The sequence below is a fragment of the Rattus norvegicus genome, chromosome X, assembly GCF_036323735.1.
Source record: "Rattus norvegicus strain BN/NHsdMcwi chromosome X, GRCr8, whole genome shotgun sequence".
In the NCBI taxonomy this organism is placed as follows: domain Eukaryota; kingdom Metazoa; phylum Chordata; class Mammalia; order Rodentia; family Muridae; genus Rattus; species Rattus norvegicus.
Genome location: NC_086039.1, coordinates 111,076,375 through 111,096,715, shown reverse-complemented (window position 1 = coordinate 111,096,715; position 20,341 = coordinate 111,076,375). Strand labels below are relative to the sequence as shown.

Below are 20,341 nucleotides of genomic sequence, written 5' to 3'. Positions count from 1 at the left end.
CTTTTACCTGCTGAGTCCTGAAATGGGCATGTGACATTGTAGAAGGCAGAGTGTTAGAGCATGAAATACTCTGGAAGGAGGTCAACTTGAATGGAGTTGTTCAGTAAAAAGACAGGAAATGGGAAAGAAGGACTATGAAAAAGGTAGGAAAGTGAAAAGTCTTGAAAAAAGGGAAGGAGGGAGGGAAGGAAGGAGGGGAAGGACAAAAGCTTCACAGAATTCTTCTGTGAAGCTAGCTCATTCCCATCTCATGAATCTAGGTTGCCCGTAGGGTGCATGTTATCTCCACTAATCTCTGCTAACTTACCTCAAAGTTCTTCACCTGTCCTTGAGAACAGCATGGGTCTTCCTTGGGATAGAGCACAGAACATAACCTTCTTATTGCATGAACATCTGGGACTGTAATCAAGGGCCAATAAATGATAAAGCACTCTGAAAGCTTCACTTGGCCTTAGCCAGGAAGAAACAGGCAATGTGGCCCCGATAGCCTCAGGTTACAGTTGAGATACTGTGAAGGAGCCAACAGCACTGTGTCAACGATTTTTTGCTTTTGTTTTGGCAGGGGTCAGGGTCAAATTGAGGGCCTTGAATATGATAAGCACCCTCAGCCTTTCACACATTCATCCATCCATTATTCTTTCTTTCTTTCTCACTCTCCTTTTAAAGACAGGATCTCTATATAAATAGCCCTGGTTGGCCTGGAACCCATTATGTAGAACAGGCTACCCTAAAACTTAAAAAATAATGCCTGCCTCTGCCTCTTCAGTGCTGTGAATAGAGGACCTGTGCTCCCATGACTGGCTCATACATTGTGCCTCTTAGCTAGCATTCACTTCTTTCCCTCTTTGCTGGGCCTCATTCTAGGTATGTAAACAGAGAACAAGAGAAAGACCCCTGCTCTCACAAAGCTAATGTGCTTCCTACATGAGCAAGCTCAAATCAAATGTCACCTCAAAGGAAAAAAGTTCCTTAAATGCCTTCTCAAAAACACTTTCCCCTTCTATGTATGGCTCTACACATAAACACTATACATGAGTTGATCCACTGTCTTATCTTTCTCATCTAAACTATGAATCACATAAGACCCAACCCTGATTATCAGTTATTGTTAAACCTCCAGTGCCTGGCTCCAATATTTGGCATACAACAGACATTCATAAATGTTTATTAAATAAATATAGAAATTAACAGATTTGGGGATGGAGATATGGCTCAAAAGTTGCTCTTGCAAAGGATCCAGGTTCAGTTACCAACGTTCTCTACATGGTAGCTCACAACCATCTGTAACTGCAGCCCCCAGGGACCCCATACTTTCTTCTGGCTTCCAGCACATACAAGGCACACACATGGTACCTAGACGTACACGCAGCTGAGACATACATGCAGGCAAATTATCCATACACATAAAGTTAAAAATCTCAAAAAATTAAGAAGGAATAAATCCTTACAACCACTTACAAGAGTCTCACATACAGAGAGCTAGGATGCAACAACCTGGTGTCAAAATGGGCCTCCTGGCAGCTGGGAGAACCTACTGGCTTAAAGGAGAATGAAAAAGAACTAGAAAATGACAAAGTCCTACTCAAAATCCTCTAATGATGTAATAACTTCCTTAAAACTCACCTTAGAAAATTGGATGACCTTATCCTGTCACTTATGCTATACACCTACACAAACTACGTAACTACAAGAACTACCTTACACAGTCTGTCCTACCAAACCATACACACCACTACCAGAAGTCTAAATGCCTTGCCCATAGGCTGCCCAGTTTCACAACAATCAGAAGTGAAGTACTTGAGCCATCTTCCCACTTACTATTTCAGCTCCCAGACATGGGAAGCTGGACTAGGGGAGTTTGGTTTAGTTTGGAGGGAGTTTTGTTTTCGGGAGAGACAGTCCACCTCTGGAGTGCTGGGATTACAGGTCTGACCACTACAGCTGATGACACAGTACTGTACATGCTGGGCAGAAATTCTACCAAGGGGACCTATAGCCCCAGCCCGCCAAGGAGTTTCTTTAAAATTCAGAATGCCTAGCAGGGTGTAGTGACACATGCCTTTAATCCTAGCATTTGGGAGGCAGAAGCAAGCAGACCTCTGTGAGTTCAAGGCCAACCCAGTCTATATAGTGAGCTACATAGTGACAGTTAGAGCTACATAGGGAGCCAGTATCTCAACCCCCCAACACCCAATAGTATTTAGAATGCCAGACCCACCCCTTATGGTAGGATGTTAAATCCCAGCACTAAGGAAGCACAGGCAAGCAGAGCTTGGTGAGTTCTAGGGCAGTCAGGGTTACATAGGAAGATGCTGGCTCAAAAAATAGTAAGAAAAAAATTTTTTAAAAAGAAAAAGAAAATCAAAACCACATACTGCCATCATTCGCTATCTTGGACCTGCTTAGGTGGTTCTAGAGGGAGTTCAGCATCTACATTATAACAAGATAATCACTACTCTCTGTATCTACACCTCTTCATGTCTGTTCAGCCTGGCCAGCTAGGGGCCTCTGAGACTGACGTACCCTCAATGTATATGCATAGCACAAAGAAAAGAAAAAGTAAAAGAAACAAAAGGGGGCTTTGGGATAACTCACTGGGGTGACGCTTGTCCAGTACACACAAAGTATGCAGTCTATGCCCCAGCACTGCAAAATAAATGATAATAATAAAGATATGAAAGACAAGGACAAGAGGAAAAACTTGGCTCTCATTGAGAATATTTCAAGTAGACAAAAAGACAATGAGGTGTCACTAAAGGGACCAGGAGAAAGGAAAAGTGAGTCACTGGCCTAACGACATTCTCTTTATTTATCTATTAAAACAAGACATTTCCATCGTCATGCCCAGATGTCTACCAAGGGACAAAGACAAAGGTCCAACAGCATTTTTTCCTCACCAGGAGGAAGGCCACCATCGGATCCAGAATGGGCCATGGTTTTAATAACCAGCTCTTTATGGTGGAAATTCTATGAGACTTGTGTGCTCTAGAATGGAGCCTGCCTCTACCCTCTGGCCATTTGAAAAACCTATCAGAAGACTCACTTCTTGGGCACAAGAGACATATGAACCATGTCCATGAGATCAGAAGGGAACGAGGCCCACCAGGAGAGACGGAAAAAACAAACCTTCAAGTGTGTCAGTCACTTTGTCTCCAGGACCACAACATCGGTACACTCGGGTCTGCATGGAATTAAGCTATTATGTGGCTTTTCCTACTGCAATGGTGGAAACTGAGGAAGCATGCCAAAACAAGAACCCTCACCAAATAAACAAAACGCATACTAAGCGCACTCTGCTGCCACACTATAACCCAACCCCTTTCCCAATATTCTGAGAAGTGCTGAGAGGGTTGGGAAAGGAGGACAAAGGATTTTAATAGAATGATTCGAATAATTGGAGTCAGGTCAGGATCATCTAGAAAGGTTTCAAAGAGGAGAATCCTCAGAGGAGAACTCACAGAGGGAAAGGATCCAAAACAAACCCCCGTGAAGACTGAGAGAGCGGGGTGTGTGTGTGTGTGTGTGTGTGTATGTTATAAAAAGTTAATAAAAAGAGTTGGGGATTTAGCTCAGTGAGCACAAGGCCCTGGGTTCGGTCCCCAGCTCCAAAAGAAAGAAAAAAAAAAAAGAAAAAAAAGTTAATAAAAATTCAGTAAGGCTGCAATGGGAAACTGAGCAGAAGCCAGAAACATACCGCTGTTTGAAAGCAGGCAGGATGGTGCTGGGTGGTATTCACAGGTGCACAGTATGAAAAAGCTGAGAGGTATGAAAAGGCTGAGAGGAAAAGGCATTCCTCTCTGCTTGGTACAGGCTGGACCTCTGCAAAGAGTTACAGTGGCCAGTTTTGCAGGCTGTGCATTACAAGGGTATGAGAACCTGGGCAAGGATCCAGAGAAAAGCAACAGGGATTATTCGAAAAAACGGCTCTTGGTAGCCATCGGGAAAAGTGAAAAGGAGCTGAGTCGAACGCAAGAACATATTGGTCCTTTGCCATTTTGATGAGCTTTGCCCAGCTGGGTAAGTGATTGCACAGGCAATTAGCAGATTAAAAAGCTTTACTTTCCCTGTGTTCATTTTCATGGCAAAGAGCTAGAAAGCAAAGGGTTAAATAATCTGTTCAGGTTCCCACAGAAAGACATCCGCACCAATAATACTCAACTCCAGTGTTAGATGGAGATGCTTAATTCGCCAATCCACAGCACCTCTATTTATAATAAATGTAGTTTCCTAAAGACTGCCGACAATGAAAGATGGAGAAGTTCTCTGCAATCTTCTCTGGAGAGAAGACTAAAACAAACTAAAATAATGTCATGCCTCAATGCCGAGACCCATATAAACATTAATTCTACTGGTCGCATGACAAAGGACACAGCCCATGTGATAAACTGTCAGCCAACTCCCGGATCCCTCACTATACCCATTACCCATGAACATTGGTCCCATATAGGAACGGTGATCAGTGCTCCAGACAACAGATGGGGAATGAGGAGCTGTGTCTCATGTGAAGTCAAGGGGGAAAACAGAAATCCTCATTCTCAAGTCTTTGTCAGGTTTTCTCTTCTCCTAAACAAATCCATCAGTCAGTCTGTAGAACTGTACCACTGAGTATTCAAGTCACAGAGGATATCACCAAAAGTGCAGTTACGTTTGTTTTAATTTTTGACATGGGTTTCATATATCCCGGAATGGCCTCAGTCTTGCTATGCAGCTAAGGGTAACCTTGAACTTCTAACTCTTCCTGTCCGTACCTCCCCAGTACTATGATTATGGGGCATGTGCCCCTATGCCTGGTTTATCAAGTGCTGGGGGGAAAAGATCAAGCCTAGGGTTCTATGCATGCAAAATAAGTACTCTTCCTACTGGGCTCCAGCCCAGCCCAAAGCTCAGAACCTGTGACTAACAAACCACTGCATACTTTTAGAAGGGGAGAGGGGGGCGCACTTTTATTCTCATCACTCAGGAGTCAAAGGCCCGTGAATTTTAGGCCATCTTTATTTCAAAGTGAGCTCCAGGCCAGCAAGAGTGGAATGGTCAGTTCTTGTGTCAAACAAAAAAAAAAAAAAAGGAAGGAGGAGGGGGTCAAAGGAGGAGGAGGAGGAGGAGGAAGAGGAGGAAGAGGAAGAGGAAGAAGAAGAAAGGAAGGAGAGGAGGAAAGGAGGGAAGTAGGGAGGGAAAGACAGGAAAAAAAGAAAGGTAAAAGAGAGAAAGAAGTGGGGGATAACTTTTAGCAAACTCAAGGCAGGAAAGTCCTATCTGGTAGAAATCAAACCTCTAACGTATTATATTTTTAAAAGGCAGAGCATGTAATAACAAACACAATTCTTCTAAAAAGAGAGGGCTAGGCTGCAGAGGGGACTCAAAGAATAAAAGTGCTTGCCGTGAGAGCTGGTCAACCTGAGCTCTATTTTTAGGTCCTAGAGTAGATGTTTCAGATCACTAACATCTGGAAGTTGTGCTCTGACCTCCATACCTGCACTGTGGTATGTGTGTTCAGTGACAGACACACACACACACACACACACAGACACACAGACACACAGACACACACACACACACACACACATACACACTAATAATAATAAAATAAATTTACAAAATGAGAAAAATCTCAGCATTACTGACAAAATTAAAATAAAAACTATTGGCTAGAAGCTACAGGTCAATTATCACAAATGATAGTTTGTTAAATGCCTGGCCTGCTTCAGGTGTGCAGGCACTGAAGCTTAAACTGCATATGTTGTACCTGGCTAAGTTCAGTGCCTAATCAGATGTTACTACAGACACATGCAGAGCCCACAGGAATTTAGCAATTAAACAAAGCATAGAAAAAGGAGATCTTTTCATTAAGTTCTTAAAATAAACACAACATAATTAGATTCTGGGAAAATAAAGTAAGTTAAGATGTGTTCAGAACGAAGAAAGAACAAAGAGCAAGGAAGAAAGAAAGAGAAAGAAAGAAAGAAAGAAAGACAGACAGACTGACAGACAAGAGTCTATAAGTTAAAGGTAGTCGTAGATCCCTATTCCTTACAACACAATGAGCCAGACTGTTTTGTTTCAATTTGACAGTCCTATTATGTAGGCCAGACTGGCCTTGAACTTGCTGTCTTACCAAAATGTCCTGGTGCTGAGATCGCAGACATTCGCCATCACGTCTAGATTGTCTGGCATTTATTTTAACTCTTCTGCTGAGAAACTGTAGCTTCCCCCCCCCCCCCAGACTTAAACAGCTACAAGAATCTCTTCTGACTAATCCCAGATTCCCACTGTGGCAGCTGAGAGTTAAAGCCACCTGCGCCACTAAGTTGCAGCAGCGAGATTTTTGGTAAACAGCCCAATGGCTGGGAACTGGTGCAATCCTATACAGTCTCCCATCCTCAAACCTCGGAGAAATCGCATGAGACCAAAAAGAAATTCAACAGCAGGAATGTTAATCAGGGACAGAATCCAGACACAAGTTATGGCCTTCCTTATATTACTACAGTTGGCAGCCACCCAACACAGCGTGGCTGTGACGAGGGTCTGTGTAACAAGGCGTTGCAAATGAATATTTTGCAGACTGAAAAATGAGAGCTGGAGAAAGGAATCAATTTCCCTCCAACTCCTCTACTTCCTGGCCTAAAGTAACACAGCCCTTGTTACATACTAAAACTGACTTTCCTAGAAAAGATCTTTCTACAAAGCCACACCCTAGACAGCGGATAGTATCAAAGCTTGAGCATGCTCACCTTGAAACTCCTTTTCACTTCAACTCCCATCTCCACGGCCTGTTACTATGTTATAGCCTAATTTCAGCTAATTCCTTTGCAAAAAGCATCTCCTGATTCATGATATCTCCCCTTTGCAATAGACACAGTCACAGGAAACATTTTAACATCACTTTCTCCAGGCCTAAGCTGATCTATCAGAACCTTGAATAAGATTAATACATATGAAAGTGCTTTATGAGCACTAAAATGCTAGATAAATGTAAGGTGTTAGTTGTCTTCCAAACTATCATTAGTCATTCCTGCATCCAAAACAGAACACTGACTGCAACCATCCGACGTTAATGTGTTTTTTTTTTTATAACTGACTTTCATCAACTTGAAAAAAATCCACAGTCCTGCTTCTTAGAAGAGGCACACAGAAGGCATTGAAAGTTAGATGCATCAAAGCGTAGAACCTTACTTACTAGGTTAAAGCAGTGATTGGGAATAGAGGACAAAGGAGTACAGGACACTGCAAGAATGTAACAGCAGGACTCATTTCTCTGCCTTCACCCTATAGCTGTTGGGCATAATCTGAGAGGAGGAAAAAACACTCACAGGGGGACAAAAATCAGCTGCTAGTCCCGCAAACATCTATCTGTCCCTCAAGTGCCACCATGCTTTGCATGTGACCCAAGTGTCGCCGGGAAGATTTTACTGAGAGCCATGTGGAGCAAAAGCTAAGGGTGGACTAGGTAGCTACCTGAGTTCCCCAGGGACCAGTTTCCCTTTTTTGCATAAGGAGGTCAAAAGCCTTTCAAAGTGTCTCTGTTATATACCCAATGGTTATGGAGCAAAACAAATCACAGAACAGACTGTTAAGGCTAGGAGTCCAACTCTTGTCTCATCTTACAGGTAGAGAAACTGAGGCTCAGAAAGGGTACTTTCCCCAAAGCCATACGACTAATTAATTCCAGGTCTCCTGAGTCTTTTAAGAGCCTCTAAAACCTTTTAGTTAAAAGCCATGGCGCTTCCAGGTTTGAGGTCATCACACCAGAAACAGCTCCAGTGAGGCTGAATTTAGCCCTTTGTTGACCTTCTAGATCTGTGGTTGCCAGAGGCCTCCAGACCTCTTTGTAGAAGTACCCTCTGACCGACCACCTGCACTCCTGTCTGAAGAGGCACACACAACAGAAGCTCAGATGTGTAGTTTCCCCTCATTAACAAAAAGGCCATTCATTTAAAAGAAAGAAAGAGGACCGGTCAAATTAGCACAGAAGGTCTAGCTAAGACAAGCCTGGACTTTACTGTGAATGATGGCACCCCTTCCCAAAAATCTCTCAAAAAAAGAAGAAAAAAACCCACAAAAAAAGCAACAAAACAAAACAAAAAACAAAACCGCTGCTCACCCCATCTCTTTTCCATGCTTTTAGTGGCTTGATCGATAACACCACTTTTATTCAAGAGTTATCTACACTTCTGCAAGATGCCAAGGGGCCAAGGTCATTCTCCACTGAGGCCAAGGATGGGTAAACAAATGGATTTTTAGGAAGGGGGAGCTAGCAAACATCTGAGCCACAACTACACAGTCAAATTCTACAGGAAGGCCTCATCACCCTCAGCCACCCCTGGTTTAGGACTGAAGGAGTGTGGGTTTGAGGTTGGTCCCTGATGCTAATCCTTTTTTTTTCTTTGCCTTGAGGCAAGTGACCTCTATCCTGAAACCTATAACATGAGGATAATGATCTCAACCTCCATCCCTATGCAGGGTTGTCACAATCCTCCTGAGAATACCTTTCAACAAACATAAAAGCAATAAAGATGCTGATGGCCAGCCTCCAAACTACTCCCAGTAAAACACACAAAGTTTTCCACAGCCTGGAATCTCAAAAGACCTGATTGCCTTCCCTTTCTTCCTTTTCTCCTCATGCTCCATGAATTTATAGCTTCAGACCATCCTGGAGCAGGCTGAGTAAAGAAAATCTCCCTCTTGGGTCCTCACAGACGATTACTGGTACCTAGCTGGTAATTTCCCCTATCAATCCCATTTGTTTGCCTTAGCATAGCTAATGGGTAGAGATCAGGAAAGCAAAAGAAAACAGCTCTCTTGAGCTCCCTTGGAGCATGACCATAGGACAGACACTCCTAGTGGCAAGATGGAGGAGAGATCTGAAAAAAGTAAATACCCTCTCACATAGGATGGAGATCTCCAACCTGGGATCTTAGGAGCTTTGGGTTACTCAAGTGTCTCACAACCCAAAAGGTGATCTCACCCTGAGAGCATTCACTCCCAAATGAAAGTGTCATTAAGAGAAACCCCTAAAATTATTTCCCCAATGTACCACAGTGGAGACAAGAAAGCTTGTGTGTCCACCTCCAGGAAAGCCTGCCACCAGGCTCCTTGGGAAATTACTACAAAAGGCATGAGTACCTGGACATGTGCCACAGACGTGATTCTGAATGGTCACCTAGCTGGGGCTGGACTTCCGGCTGGTGAAAAGGCCAGGCCCCAGCAGAGCTGAGAGGGAGGGGCATGGGACTCTGAGTGCAAGTCATTTCTAGTGTTTCTCACCGCCACTGTAGGGCTGACCCGTTGCGCCACGCCGAAGTTATGAGCACAAAGGCAGATGCTGGTTGGAAAATCATGTTTAAGGGTCCCACTTCCCACGGGAACGAAGTGCTCTACACTACAGTGTCCCGAGCACGCAAATGACTTATCACTTAGGCTGCCCAGGAAAAAGTCAACAGACTCACATGCATCATGGTGACCAGGTGACAAGGGTTGAGCAGGTAGATGACGGTCTTGGTGGCGAACTTAAAGCCCACCTCCACCCCGAAGATCAGGCACAGGGCTACTAAGAGCAGATTCTTGCTCAGGCTCTCCTTGCCTTCCTCTGGCCGCTGGGTCACCTGCTGTGGCTGGCTGCTACGGCCACCCCTACCGTCCTCCTTCTGCCTCAGGATGTGCCGCAGGGCCACCAGGATCTCCAACAGGGCCAGGGTCAGGACCACCACACTTTCCAGCAGCCGCTGCTGCCAAGACAGGAAGGCAGCACAGTCGGGGCCCCCATTGCCTGCAAAACTGGGGTCGACGCCCCCATAGAGCCAGTCCAGGAGACTTTGGTAGCTATACCGGGACATGATGCAAAGTGGCTCCACTTGACTACGGTACAGGAAGCAAGAGCGAGATGGAACACGAGACAGAAGGGTTGCCCGGGCGGTGGAACATGTAAGGAGGGCACACCCGCACCCCCCCTCTGGACACTGGGGCACCTAGAACAGGGGAGGGAAAGCTACACGCGAGGCCCGGGGTAAAGTGCTGGCTCTAACTTGTCCCCACGGCTGTCTGGGGAGCCCCCCGCGCTTCTCCAGTGGCCACCAACGAGGCAGGGTTGAAAGGAGCCGTTGGCCAATCTAAAAGGAAGGAGAGGAAAAAAAGGTCTCAAAGAGGCAATTGCACGGGAATTAACGAAGCGGGGAGGGGTAACTAGCGAGGGAAGAAAAGGGGAACGGGAGTGGTGGCCAAGCAAGCACGGGTCGAGGGAAGTTGGAGGCCAAGAGGGTCAGGACTGGGACCTAGGGGGCCCGGCACTGCCGAGGGAGCCAAGCGGGAGGCAGAAGGGGGTGAGAGAGAGGGGACACGCGGAGGCTAGGAGAGGAGCTAGCAGGGCTAGGAGGGGAGCTAGCAGGGCCGGGCAGGCGGGGAGGGCGACGGGGAGGGCAGGGACGCCGGACTCCTCGTCTCAGCCACTCCACGAAAGAGGTGGGGGGGATGTCTTACTCCTGCAACCGCGTGGCCGTCTCTGCCCCCAGCTAGCAACTTCGCCGCCGACGGGGCCCCCTCTCCAGCCAATTTAGAGCAGTCCCGGTCCAGCCTCCCGCCCCTGGGTACACCCCCGAATCCCCAGCTCCACCCCCCCGGCCCCTCTCGCCCGCCCTCCGGGCCAGCGCCACCCTCAGCCCTCCGCCCGCCCGGGACCAGCCCCCCAGGCGCAGGCGGGCGGCGGGAGGAAGCCGAGAGGGAGGGCGGGGACCCGGGGCCATCCAGGGGCCGGGCCATGGGGCCGCCACCCTCCGCCCCACCACCACCGCTGCATCTTCCCGCTCCTCCTTGCCTGGCCCCCAAGGACCGGCCGTCTTGTCCCCTTGGGGTTCCACTCACCCGCCGCACAGCTCCGCCGCCCGGGCTCCACCGAACTCTCTGTCTCCCCGCACTCCCTGCAGCCCCAGGCGGCACTCGGCTGGGCTCCCCAGGCGGCCGCAGCAGCAGCAGCCGCCAGCGCCGCCGCTCACGGCTCCTCCTCCTTGCCTTCCTCCCCCAGCAGCCGCCGCTCGCTTCCTCCGGTTTCCCCTCCCTCTCTCCACCCCCTCGTCGCCAACTCCCTCCACCTTCGGCCCTCCTCCCGTCCACTTCGCCCCCCTTCTTACACACACACACACACACACACACACACACACACACACACTTCGCCCCCCTTCTTACACACACACACACACACACACACACACACACACCTCCCGTCTACTTCACCCCCTACATACACACACACACACACACACACACACACACACACACACACACACACACACACACACACACGTCCTCAAGCCACCACTGCCCCGCCTCGCAGCCTTCCCTCCACAGCCTACCCCCACTTCGTCCTCGCCGTCCACCTCCTGCCCTGCTTCCTCCACTTCCCCCCTCTCCACCCGGCTACCCTCCCGAGGCCCCATCCCCGCCTCTTTCCTCCTCCCCGCCTGGTCTTCTGCACTCGGAGCGTGCACTCATGTACAGTTTTGCTCCTTCGCCACTGTGACTGAATCCGCCTCCCTGCCTAAGCCTGGTGGACTAAGTCCTCCGGCGACCCAGTTCTCTGACCACTGCTTTGCATACCTGACCACATACTGGGCAATCCGCTCGCCCTCACTAACTTCTAGGAGTAACACTGTGAAACTACTGGACAGGCTTTAGCTTGGGGAGTGTGCTGAGTATGGACTTCCTGCTTCCTCCCTTTCGGCCTTGAAATGGGAGACTCATAAAAGACCAGAAAAGTATCTCTCACCCTTCTTGTCCCAGCCTCACTTTCTTCTTCAGCCCCCTAAATTGGGGGCTTCTCCTCAGACACCATCTAACTCAGCTCTTATGCTTTTCTCTCTCCTGCTACACAATCCTCGCTGGCTCCTTCCGTCGATCTCCCTCCCCGCCCCCCTTCCGACAACAGCGCGCCTTCAGTGATAGACTAGCTGGAGGAAAAGAAGCTACTCCTGACCTCTTTCCCTCCCCACCCCACAAAGAGAAAGAGCAGCTGCTTCCTAGCCCCGCCTTGGATAGAACAGCCAGTGAGTGCTAGCTGGGTCCAGGGGGCCCCTCTTCTCTGCCGCTTTCTACCTAGTGTCTGGACTGGCTCTTCTAAGGACTAGTAATTAAGGAAAGAACTACTCAGAATGTACCTCATATCGGTTTAATATTTATTGGAGATTCACGTAAGTTAGAGGAATATCCAGAAAAACCACAGTTGGGCACCTTGCTTAGGAAACACTTTCAGATGTTGGCTCTATGCCAGTCTTAAAATGTAAAATCCAGTCTAGTGTATTTTCAGGCCAATACTGTCCGATCCTTTGCAACCTAACAAATGCAGCCAGACAAGCTTGTGTGACTTCAAGCTTTGTGAAGCATCCACCCTAGGCAGGATGTTTGTCAAGAGGCTAATTAAAAAAGAATGGCAACAAACAAGAATGTGTTCAGAAGCTCTCAATTGGCTCTCCTTAGGTGTTTTGCTTAATCTCAGCAATATGACCAAAGAACAAAGCAACGAAGCTCCTAGCACAGAAATGTAACATCTGGAGGCCTCAAGTTCCTATCTTCAAAGAAGTAAGAATGACAATATAACTCTCAGTGATGGCTTCATTCATCTCTCTCATTTCCAAGCTGACCTTCAGTAGGGAACTTGGCCTAGCCACTTCTGTGTGTGCAAAATGGCTGTCTTTAATAACTGGAACCAGGCCAACTTCCTGACCTAAACCATAAATTCCATTTTCTTTTCTTTCTCTTTTTCTTGTTTTTATAGGTAGATGAAGTGAGTTTTCTTCTTTTTTATTAATTTATTTTGTATTATATATGTGCATGAGACTTTTGACTGCATGCATGTCTGTGCACCACTTGCATCCCTGGTCCCCACAGGGAGATTTTGGGAGTCACCATATTGTTGTGAGGAATCATGCCTGGATCCTCTGCCAGTGCTTTTAACTGCTGAACCATCTGTTTACAACCTCACCAGATGTTTTTTTAAATGTACATTTTGGGCTGGACAAAGGGCTCAGTGGTTAGCAGTATTTGCTATTTTTGAAAAAGATCTGAGCTCAATACCTAGCATCCATATGATGGCTTATGACCTTCGGTATCTCCAGTTCCAGAGGATCTGACATCCTCTTCTGGCCTCTGTAATCACCAGGGTCACTGTGGTCACACATGTGGTACACAAACATACAGGAAGGCAAAACACCCATACACAAAAAATAAAAATAAATGAATCTTTAAAAATAGGAAAAGTTGTACATTCTAACTAACCCTATTTACTTTTGTGGCCTTAAATAATTTGATCAACCTTTCATTGTTTCTATTTCTTATCCATTAATTGAAAGATAATGTTTTCTAATTCATAGGGCTGTACCCATTCAAATGAGTTGAATTCTGTAAAACATTACTTAGTCTCTGATACATGCAATGTATCCACTAAATGCTACCTGTTGTCAACAATCCAGGCATTTGCATGTGCCTTTAAGTGTGTGGGCATATACACTCCAATTCTGTGCCCTCCCCCACATCTGCAGAAACAAGCCGCCCTCCAAAACCCACAGAAAATCACACTCTTCTCAATCCCCCACCCAACTCCAGCTCCCTCCTCCAAACTTCTATAGCATTTGTTGCCTGCACTACTTATTTTATTCTTAATTACCTACTGCTCTCCATTGTTCTCTTGGTGAGTCCTGCCTCCCACACCCAGCTCTTCCGACAGCATGGGAGGGTCTTAATGATTTCTATACAAACAACCCCCACAGCCCCTAACAGAGTGATACATAGTAAACAGCAAATAAATACAAAGAAATTGTTGTCCCCATAGGTAAAGAGGCAAGGAAGAAATGAACAAAAGGGATGGGTCAAATTTTACAAACAACAACAAAAATCTTCAGACAAATGTCTAGGCATTTCTTTGCTGGGAGAACCTGTTTATCTCCAAACCTTGACAAGAAGAAGCAAATTTTGCTTTTTAAGGGGGCATTATTTTATTTATTTGTTTGATTGTTTATTACATGTGAGTACGAGACACTCAAATGCCATGCCATGTGTTTGGAAGTCTGAGGACAAGAATTAGTTTTCTCCTCTCACGGTGTAGGTCCCAAGAGTCTGAGTCAGATCTTCAGGTTTGGCAGCAAAGTGCCGTTACCTGCTAATCCATCTCACTGGGTTTTAAGGAAGTCCTAGTGGCCCACAGTGAAGAGAGAACCTGGTATGCACTAGCAGTTTGAGCAGTACAGAACAGTTGCTGGAGAGGCTTGTCAGGGGCCTCTGGGGGCAGCAGGGTGGAGAGTGAGATGAGGGGAAGCTAGGCAGGAGGTGGGAAGCAGGAGTGGGCTGTACAGGGAATTGCCATGTGGTGGGGCAGTCGTGGGCTTAGGGACCACCTGGTTGGTGTGGTGAAGTGAATGGGAGAAGAGCTAAGGATGGATGGAGTTGGTATGCGGGAGGGATCCTGTGTCTTGTTTTATTCTTGTTTGGTTTTTGTGAGACAGCGTCTACTTATGTAGCCCAGGATGTCCTGGAACTCAGGTTCATAGATCAAGTTGGCCTGGAATACACAGATCTCCTTGCCTCTGCCTCCTGAATGCTGGCCTTAAAGACATGCAAGTCTACCTAGCTTCTTGGGGAGGGTTTTGCAAACAGTCTCTAAGAAACCTGTTGGACATAAAAGGGTTTAATTCTATGAACTCTGACTCCCTGTCTTCTCAGGCCTGTTTGAGTCTTAAGACAGACAGTTGATCCCCTGGTTTGGTGACATGAGTCACCTCTCTCTTTGTAGAAACAATCACATAAATTCTTTGGGCCAAAGTGACTTCCCAGTTATGAGTTCAGGTGACCTACTGGAGCATATAGGTAACACCAGCCAGTGCCTTCTCTTATTAGTCTCTCAAGTTAAACTTGAACATATAACTTTCTCCTCCTGTATTACTCTTTGAAAAATCTACTTCTGCCCTTCTACCTACAATGAAACTTCTTTTGTGTAGCAATTTCCTCCCAATTGAAACATCTCCTCCCAGAGTGGGAAGGGAGACTCTTAAAAGGCTGGGAAAAACTCAGAAAGTTAACAAGATTAATCAGACCACCTCCCAAGGTTAGGTACACAATATACACTATTGTCCGGAAGAGTAGACTTCAGTACACTTGCCTACAAGCTGTGTGGGATGAAGTCCAGGGATGTAGCTTGAACTCTATTGTCACCCACACTGGGATGGGCTTTTCACTGATGCAGCTGCTTTTGAGTCACCGATGTGCCCGTAAGCAGACCCAAATAAACTCCTTAGTTCACTAAGCTAGACTTCAGTGGAATGATTTTTTTTAGTCTATCATTAATGCCTTATCTGAGATGAAGAGATATTTGCCCACATCTACCCCAGGAAAAGGCACACAACCAACCCACGTGTCAAATGCAAGCAAAAAACAATGTACAATCCCAATGGTCTGTGAAGTGCTATCAGGAATAATAAACTGCATGTGTATGAAGGAGAATGAAGAAGCCTTTGTCTTGGTCTGTCTGCTTTCTGTTTCTCCCCCTCCCATTCATTCAACACCAGCATTCATTCTCTACATAGTCAGGGAGCCTCTGTAATATGCAGAAGAATGCTCTGGACCTGTGAGCAATTCTTGCCCTGAAGGAGCTTAAGATCCACCCTACAGAGCACTTGTAAACAAGGTTAAATAACAATTCTTGGTGTGGGGAAGGATATAAAGCCAAGCAGATAAAAGCAAATCCTGTTGTAGGATTGAGCTACACAGGTTAAGAGTTGGGGAGCAACAAAAATTCAAGGTTAGGGCTGCATGTTGTAATTCTTACCCATAATCCCAAAAAGCAGGAGACTGAGGCAGGATCATCAGGGATTTGAGGCCAAATTGTATTGCATAACCTTCCCCAGGGCAGCTGGGGCTCTATAGCAAGAGCCTGTCTCAAAACAAAAGGAAATTGAAAATCTGGGAGGTGGAGGGCCGAGGGAGCCATGACTGAATGTGTAAAGAACAAATAAAGTCCTAAGAGAAGAGTGTGTTCCTGTGTCAAGGACCCAATGCTTCAGACCCATGCAAATGGCAAAGCCTCCTTCCTCTGGTCCAAATATAAGTATGGACTAAAGATTGGCCAGTATGCGAAAAAACAAAACAAAACAAACAAACAAAAAAATCCTGCAGCTTCTTCCTGCTTGTTGTTTCCAGCATGAGACTGCTCAGTAGAGACAACCCCTGCTGAGATTAGCTAACTTTTCCTCCCTGTGCTGTACATAATACACAAGCTGAGGTTCCCAGCTACTGCTGTAGTTGGTACCACCCCATCAGATTCTACTTGACCCCAGCTTTTCTGTGTCTGTGTCTGTGGCTTCTTCATTCCCTTGTCACCCACAATCAGGTCAAATCACAGTCAAGCTGGAGGTGGCCCAGGAGTAGTTCAAACAAAGCTAAAGTCATCTGTAGCTGTTCAGAGGTGCAAATGCATGTAAGCCCATAGTGATCAGCTTCGGCTACACCAACTCTTGGGCTGGAGAGATGACTCAGCAGGTAAAAGTGCTTGCTGCTAAGCCTGACTACCTAAGATTGAGCCTAGGGATGCACATGGTGGAAAAAGAACCAATTCCTGCAATTTGTCCTCTGATTTCCACAAATGTACTGTGGCATGCACATGTTCTCAAATGCATGCGTGCACATTCACTCAAATAAATATGTAAATGTAGTAAAAACTAAATACAAGTATTGGTTTATACCCCAGGCCAATCACACCAATAGAATAAAAAAATAAGATAGAAAACTACTAGGTTAGTCACTGAAGTTAGAGAACCAATTGACTTGTGGTACAGTGGTGGGTGCCTAATATACATAATATACAGGGCCCTGGGTTTCATGCTCAGCCCCCACCACGTACACGCACATGCGCGCACACATAAAACAGGGGCTAACAAGATAGCTCAGTGGGTATAAAGGTGCTTGCCACTAACATTTACTACCTAAACTAGCTGAGTTCAATCCCTAGGACTCGCATGGTAGGAGAGATTTGATTTCTACTATCTTTGGACCGACACATAAATATGCATATGCACCACGTGACATGTGGATATATGCACATGCACAAAATAAAATAATACATAAATTTAAGAAAATACTTTTAAACTTCGTGAGCAAACAGCCTGAGCCACAGTATATGTATGTATTGTGTGTGTGTGTGTGTTATATCCTAATTCTGTGATACCTATTTTACAGACAGAAAATTGGAAACTCAGATCATACTGGCTCCAAGGGCCACAACTGAGATTTTGTCCCAGATCTGCAGGCTCCATAGCTAGTGATCTAAACATATATATGGTATTTCCTCTCAGGGGACCTTGGCACAGAGACAGTACTTCAGAGGCTCTTAGGAAAAGAGATGGCTAGCTCTCTGTAAAAAGATTACAGCATTTAATTTTTTTTTTCTTTCTATCCAGGGCAAGCTGACATCCACGAAGACGCATTATTAGTCTTAAGTGTACAGCTTGGTGAGTTTGACAAATGTATACACCCCTGTAATCACCATTCAGATCTTCCAATCAATTCTCACCCTAGAGGTAACCACTGCTCTGATTTCTATCACTATTCATGTGGCCTATCTTTGAATGCCATACAAATGGAATCATTTTGCTATTGTGACTGGCTCCTTCTGCTCAACATTCTGTCTCCTAAGTTCATCAAAACACTCTCTCTCTCTCTCTCTCTCTCTCTCTCTCTCTCTCTCTCTCTCTCTCCCCTCCCTCCTTCCCTCTTCCTCTCTCACCTTCCTAGCTCACGCTGTCCCTCCTTCTCTTTTGAGAGAAGGTCTCACATTGCAGTGTAGGCCAGATTGGAACTCACTATGTAGCCCCAAACTTGTGCCAGTTCTTCAGCCTCAGGCTCTGTAATTACAGATGTGAGCCACAGTGACTAAAATCATGCTGTTTCTTTTATTTTGTTTTAGAACAGTGGTTTTTGTCTTGTTTGTTGGTTGCTCCCTTTTGTGATAAGATCTCATTATGTAACCCAGGCTAGCCTGGAACTCAAATGCCTCTTGTTACCAGCTCTTGGAGGGTAGTATTTCAGGTGTGTACTATCATGCCCTGCCAGATCAGGTCTTATATAAGAAATGAATGCTGAATGTGGGGGATGCTAAACTTTATCACACTCAGGATCCATCTAACACAGAGCTTTAATAAGACTGCTGGGAAATAGTGTTTGTTTCTCGGAAGCCCTTCTCCACCCCCGCCCCTGGATCTTTGGTTCCAGTGTTATTCTCATACTTGATACTATGAGCAGAGCCTCCATAGCCATCTCATAGAACCACTCGAACACCCTGCTAATACATCAATCTTACACATCATGGGAAACACCAGAATCTTATTCTCCCAAGTAAATGCAAGATGTATGGTGCACAAAGTTAAGTGTTATGGACTTTGGGATCACACAGAGAATTATTTTTTTATTTCATTTATTTTTACTTTTTTAAATTAATTATTCCATTTCTTTACATCTTAAATGATATCGCACTTCCCGGTTGCCCCTTGACCAACCCCCATCCCACAATCTCCCTCCCCCCTCCCCTTTGTATGAGGGTGCTCACCCACCCACCCACCCTCTCCTGCCCGCCCCACCACTCCAGCATCCCTTTACACTGGGACATTAAACCTGCCAGGGACCAAGGGCCTCCTCTCCCATTGCTGTCAGGCCAGGCCATCCTCTGCTACATTTGTATGTGGAGACAGGGATCCCTCCAGGTACACTCCTTAGTTGGTGGTCTAGACTCTGGGAGAACCGGGTGGTCAGGTCAGTCCATGTTGTTCTTCCAATGGGGTTGCAATTCCCCTCAGCTCCTCCAGTACTTCCTCCAGTTCCCCCACCAGGTTCCCTGAGCTCAGTCTGATAGTTGGCTCCAAGCATCTACGTCTGAATTGGTCAGTTGCTGGTCGGACCTCCCAAGGAACCCCCACACCAAGTTAGTGTCAGCAAGTGCCACTTGACCACCACAACAGTGTTGGGTTTGGTGTCTGCAGACATGAGGGATCCCCAGGTGGGGTGTACTTCAAGTACTATATTGAATAGGTAGGGAGAGAGTGGGCAACCTTGTCTTGTCCCTGATTTTAATGGGATTGCTTTGAGTTCACCTCCATTTAGTTTGATGTTGGCTATTGGTTTGCTGTATGATTTTTTATTATATTTAGATATGGACCGTGAATTCCAAGTCTCTCCAATACTTTTTAACATGAATGGGTGTTGTATTTTGTTATTGTTTCTTATAAGGAAGAATTCTGATCCTCACAGCTTCCTATCCAAGATCACAATATTTGGCTAAGAGGTGTGGGTGAGGGCTGTTTAAGAGGCAGTATAATGTTTTGAGTGTAGTTTCTCTTTCAAGGCTTAATATGATGGAGGTTGGGTCCTCAGTGTAGTAATGTAGGAGAAGGAATGGGACTTTTAAGAGGTGGGACCTAGAAAGAGGTCCATAAGTCATTGGAGGATCTGCCCTTAGTAAAGATTTAGTTCTTGAACAATTCTATATTAACTCTCCAGGGAGGGGTTCACAAGAAGGAGTAAGCCTAGCTATAAACATTCCCTCTAGTTCCCTGTCTAGCCACATGATCACTTCCTGGGATATGAACTTTAGCTGTGTGTCAAGAGGCCTTTCCTTGTGCCATCTCTATGTTGTTTAAACTTTCAACAACAGTGAGGCAAACAAGTCTATTTCCTTCATAAGGTTTGCTCCCCTCACGTACACCTTTATAATTAACAATAAAGTTATCTTTCTTCCAAATAGACAACGCCCACCCATCAAAGATGAACTTAAAATAGCCTGGCTGTCTCCAAAACACCACAAAATAAAGACTGCTACCCTCCCTGTCCTTCCTTCATCTTTCCATCTCCTGCAAATCCTGGCCTTGCCTTCTCTCCTTCCCAAAGACAGGGTCCTGCTATGTAGTTCAGTCTAACCTTGAACACATGATCATCCTGCCTCTGACTCCAGAATGCTGGGGTTACAGGTGTACACCCATCAAATCTGCAGACTTTCTAAATCCACAGTCAAAATCACGGAACCATGTTGAATGGGTTTAGTCAAGGGCATGGTGATGGTTCAGGCCTCTATCTCCAGCACTCAGGAGGCAAAGGCAAGCAGATCTCTGTGAGTTCAAGGCCAGCCTGGTGGAAAATAGTGAGTTCCAGGCCAGTCAGATTTATATAGTCTCACAAAACTAAAAGAAAGAAAAAGAAAGAAAGAAACAAAGAAAGAAACAAAGAAACAAAGAAAGAAACAAAGAAACAAAGAAAGAAACAAAGAAAGAAACAAAGAAAGAAACAAAGAAAGAAACAAAGAGGCTTCAGTTATGTTGAGACAGCT

At 45.8% G+C, this 20,341-nt stretch overlaps 1 protein-coding gene across 9 annotated transcripts in view; it reads right to left on the bottom strand.

Moving 5' to 3' along the window:
- The window catches only part of Tmem164 (transmembrane protein 164), a 160,590-nt gene extending 148,704 nt beyond the window's left edge, over window positions 1-11,886 (bottom strand). The window contains exons 1-2 of one of the 9 annotated variants that reach the window (XM_008773426.3): window positions 10,852-10,994; window positions 9,444-10,103 (exon numbers count right to left, since the gene is read on the bottom strand). In XM_008773426.3, the coding sequence (XP_008771648.1) occupies window positions 9,444-9,830 (387 nt within the window). In that variant the 5' untranslated portion in view covers window positions 9,831-10,103; window positions 10,852-10,994. The other 8 variants (XM_063280174.1, XM_063280173.1, XM_063280175.1 and 5 more) reach the window with 8 other exon arrangements.
- Window positions 11,887-20,341: the final 8,455 nt, after the last annotated feature.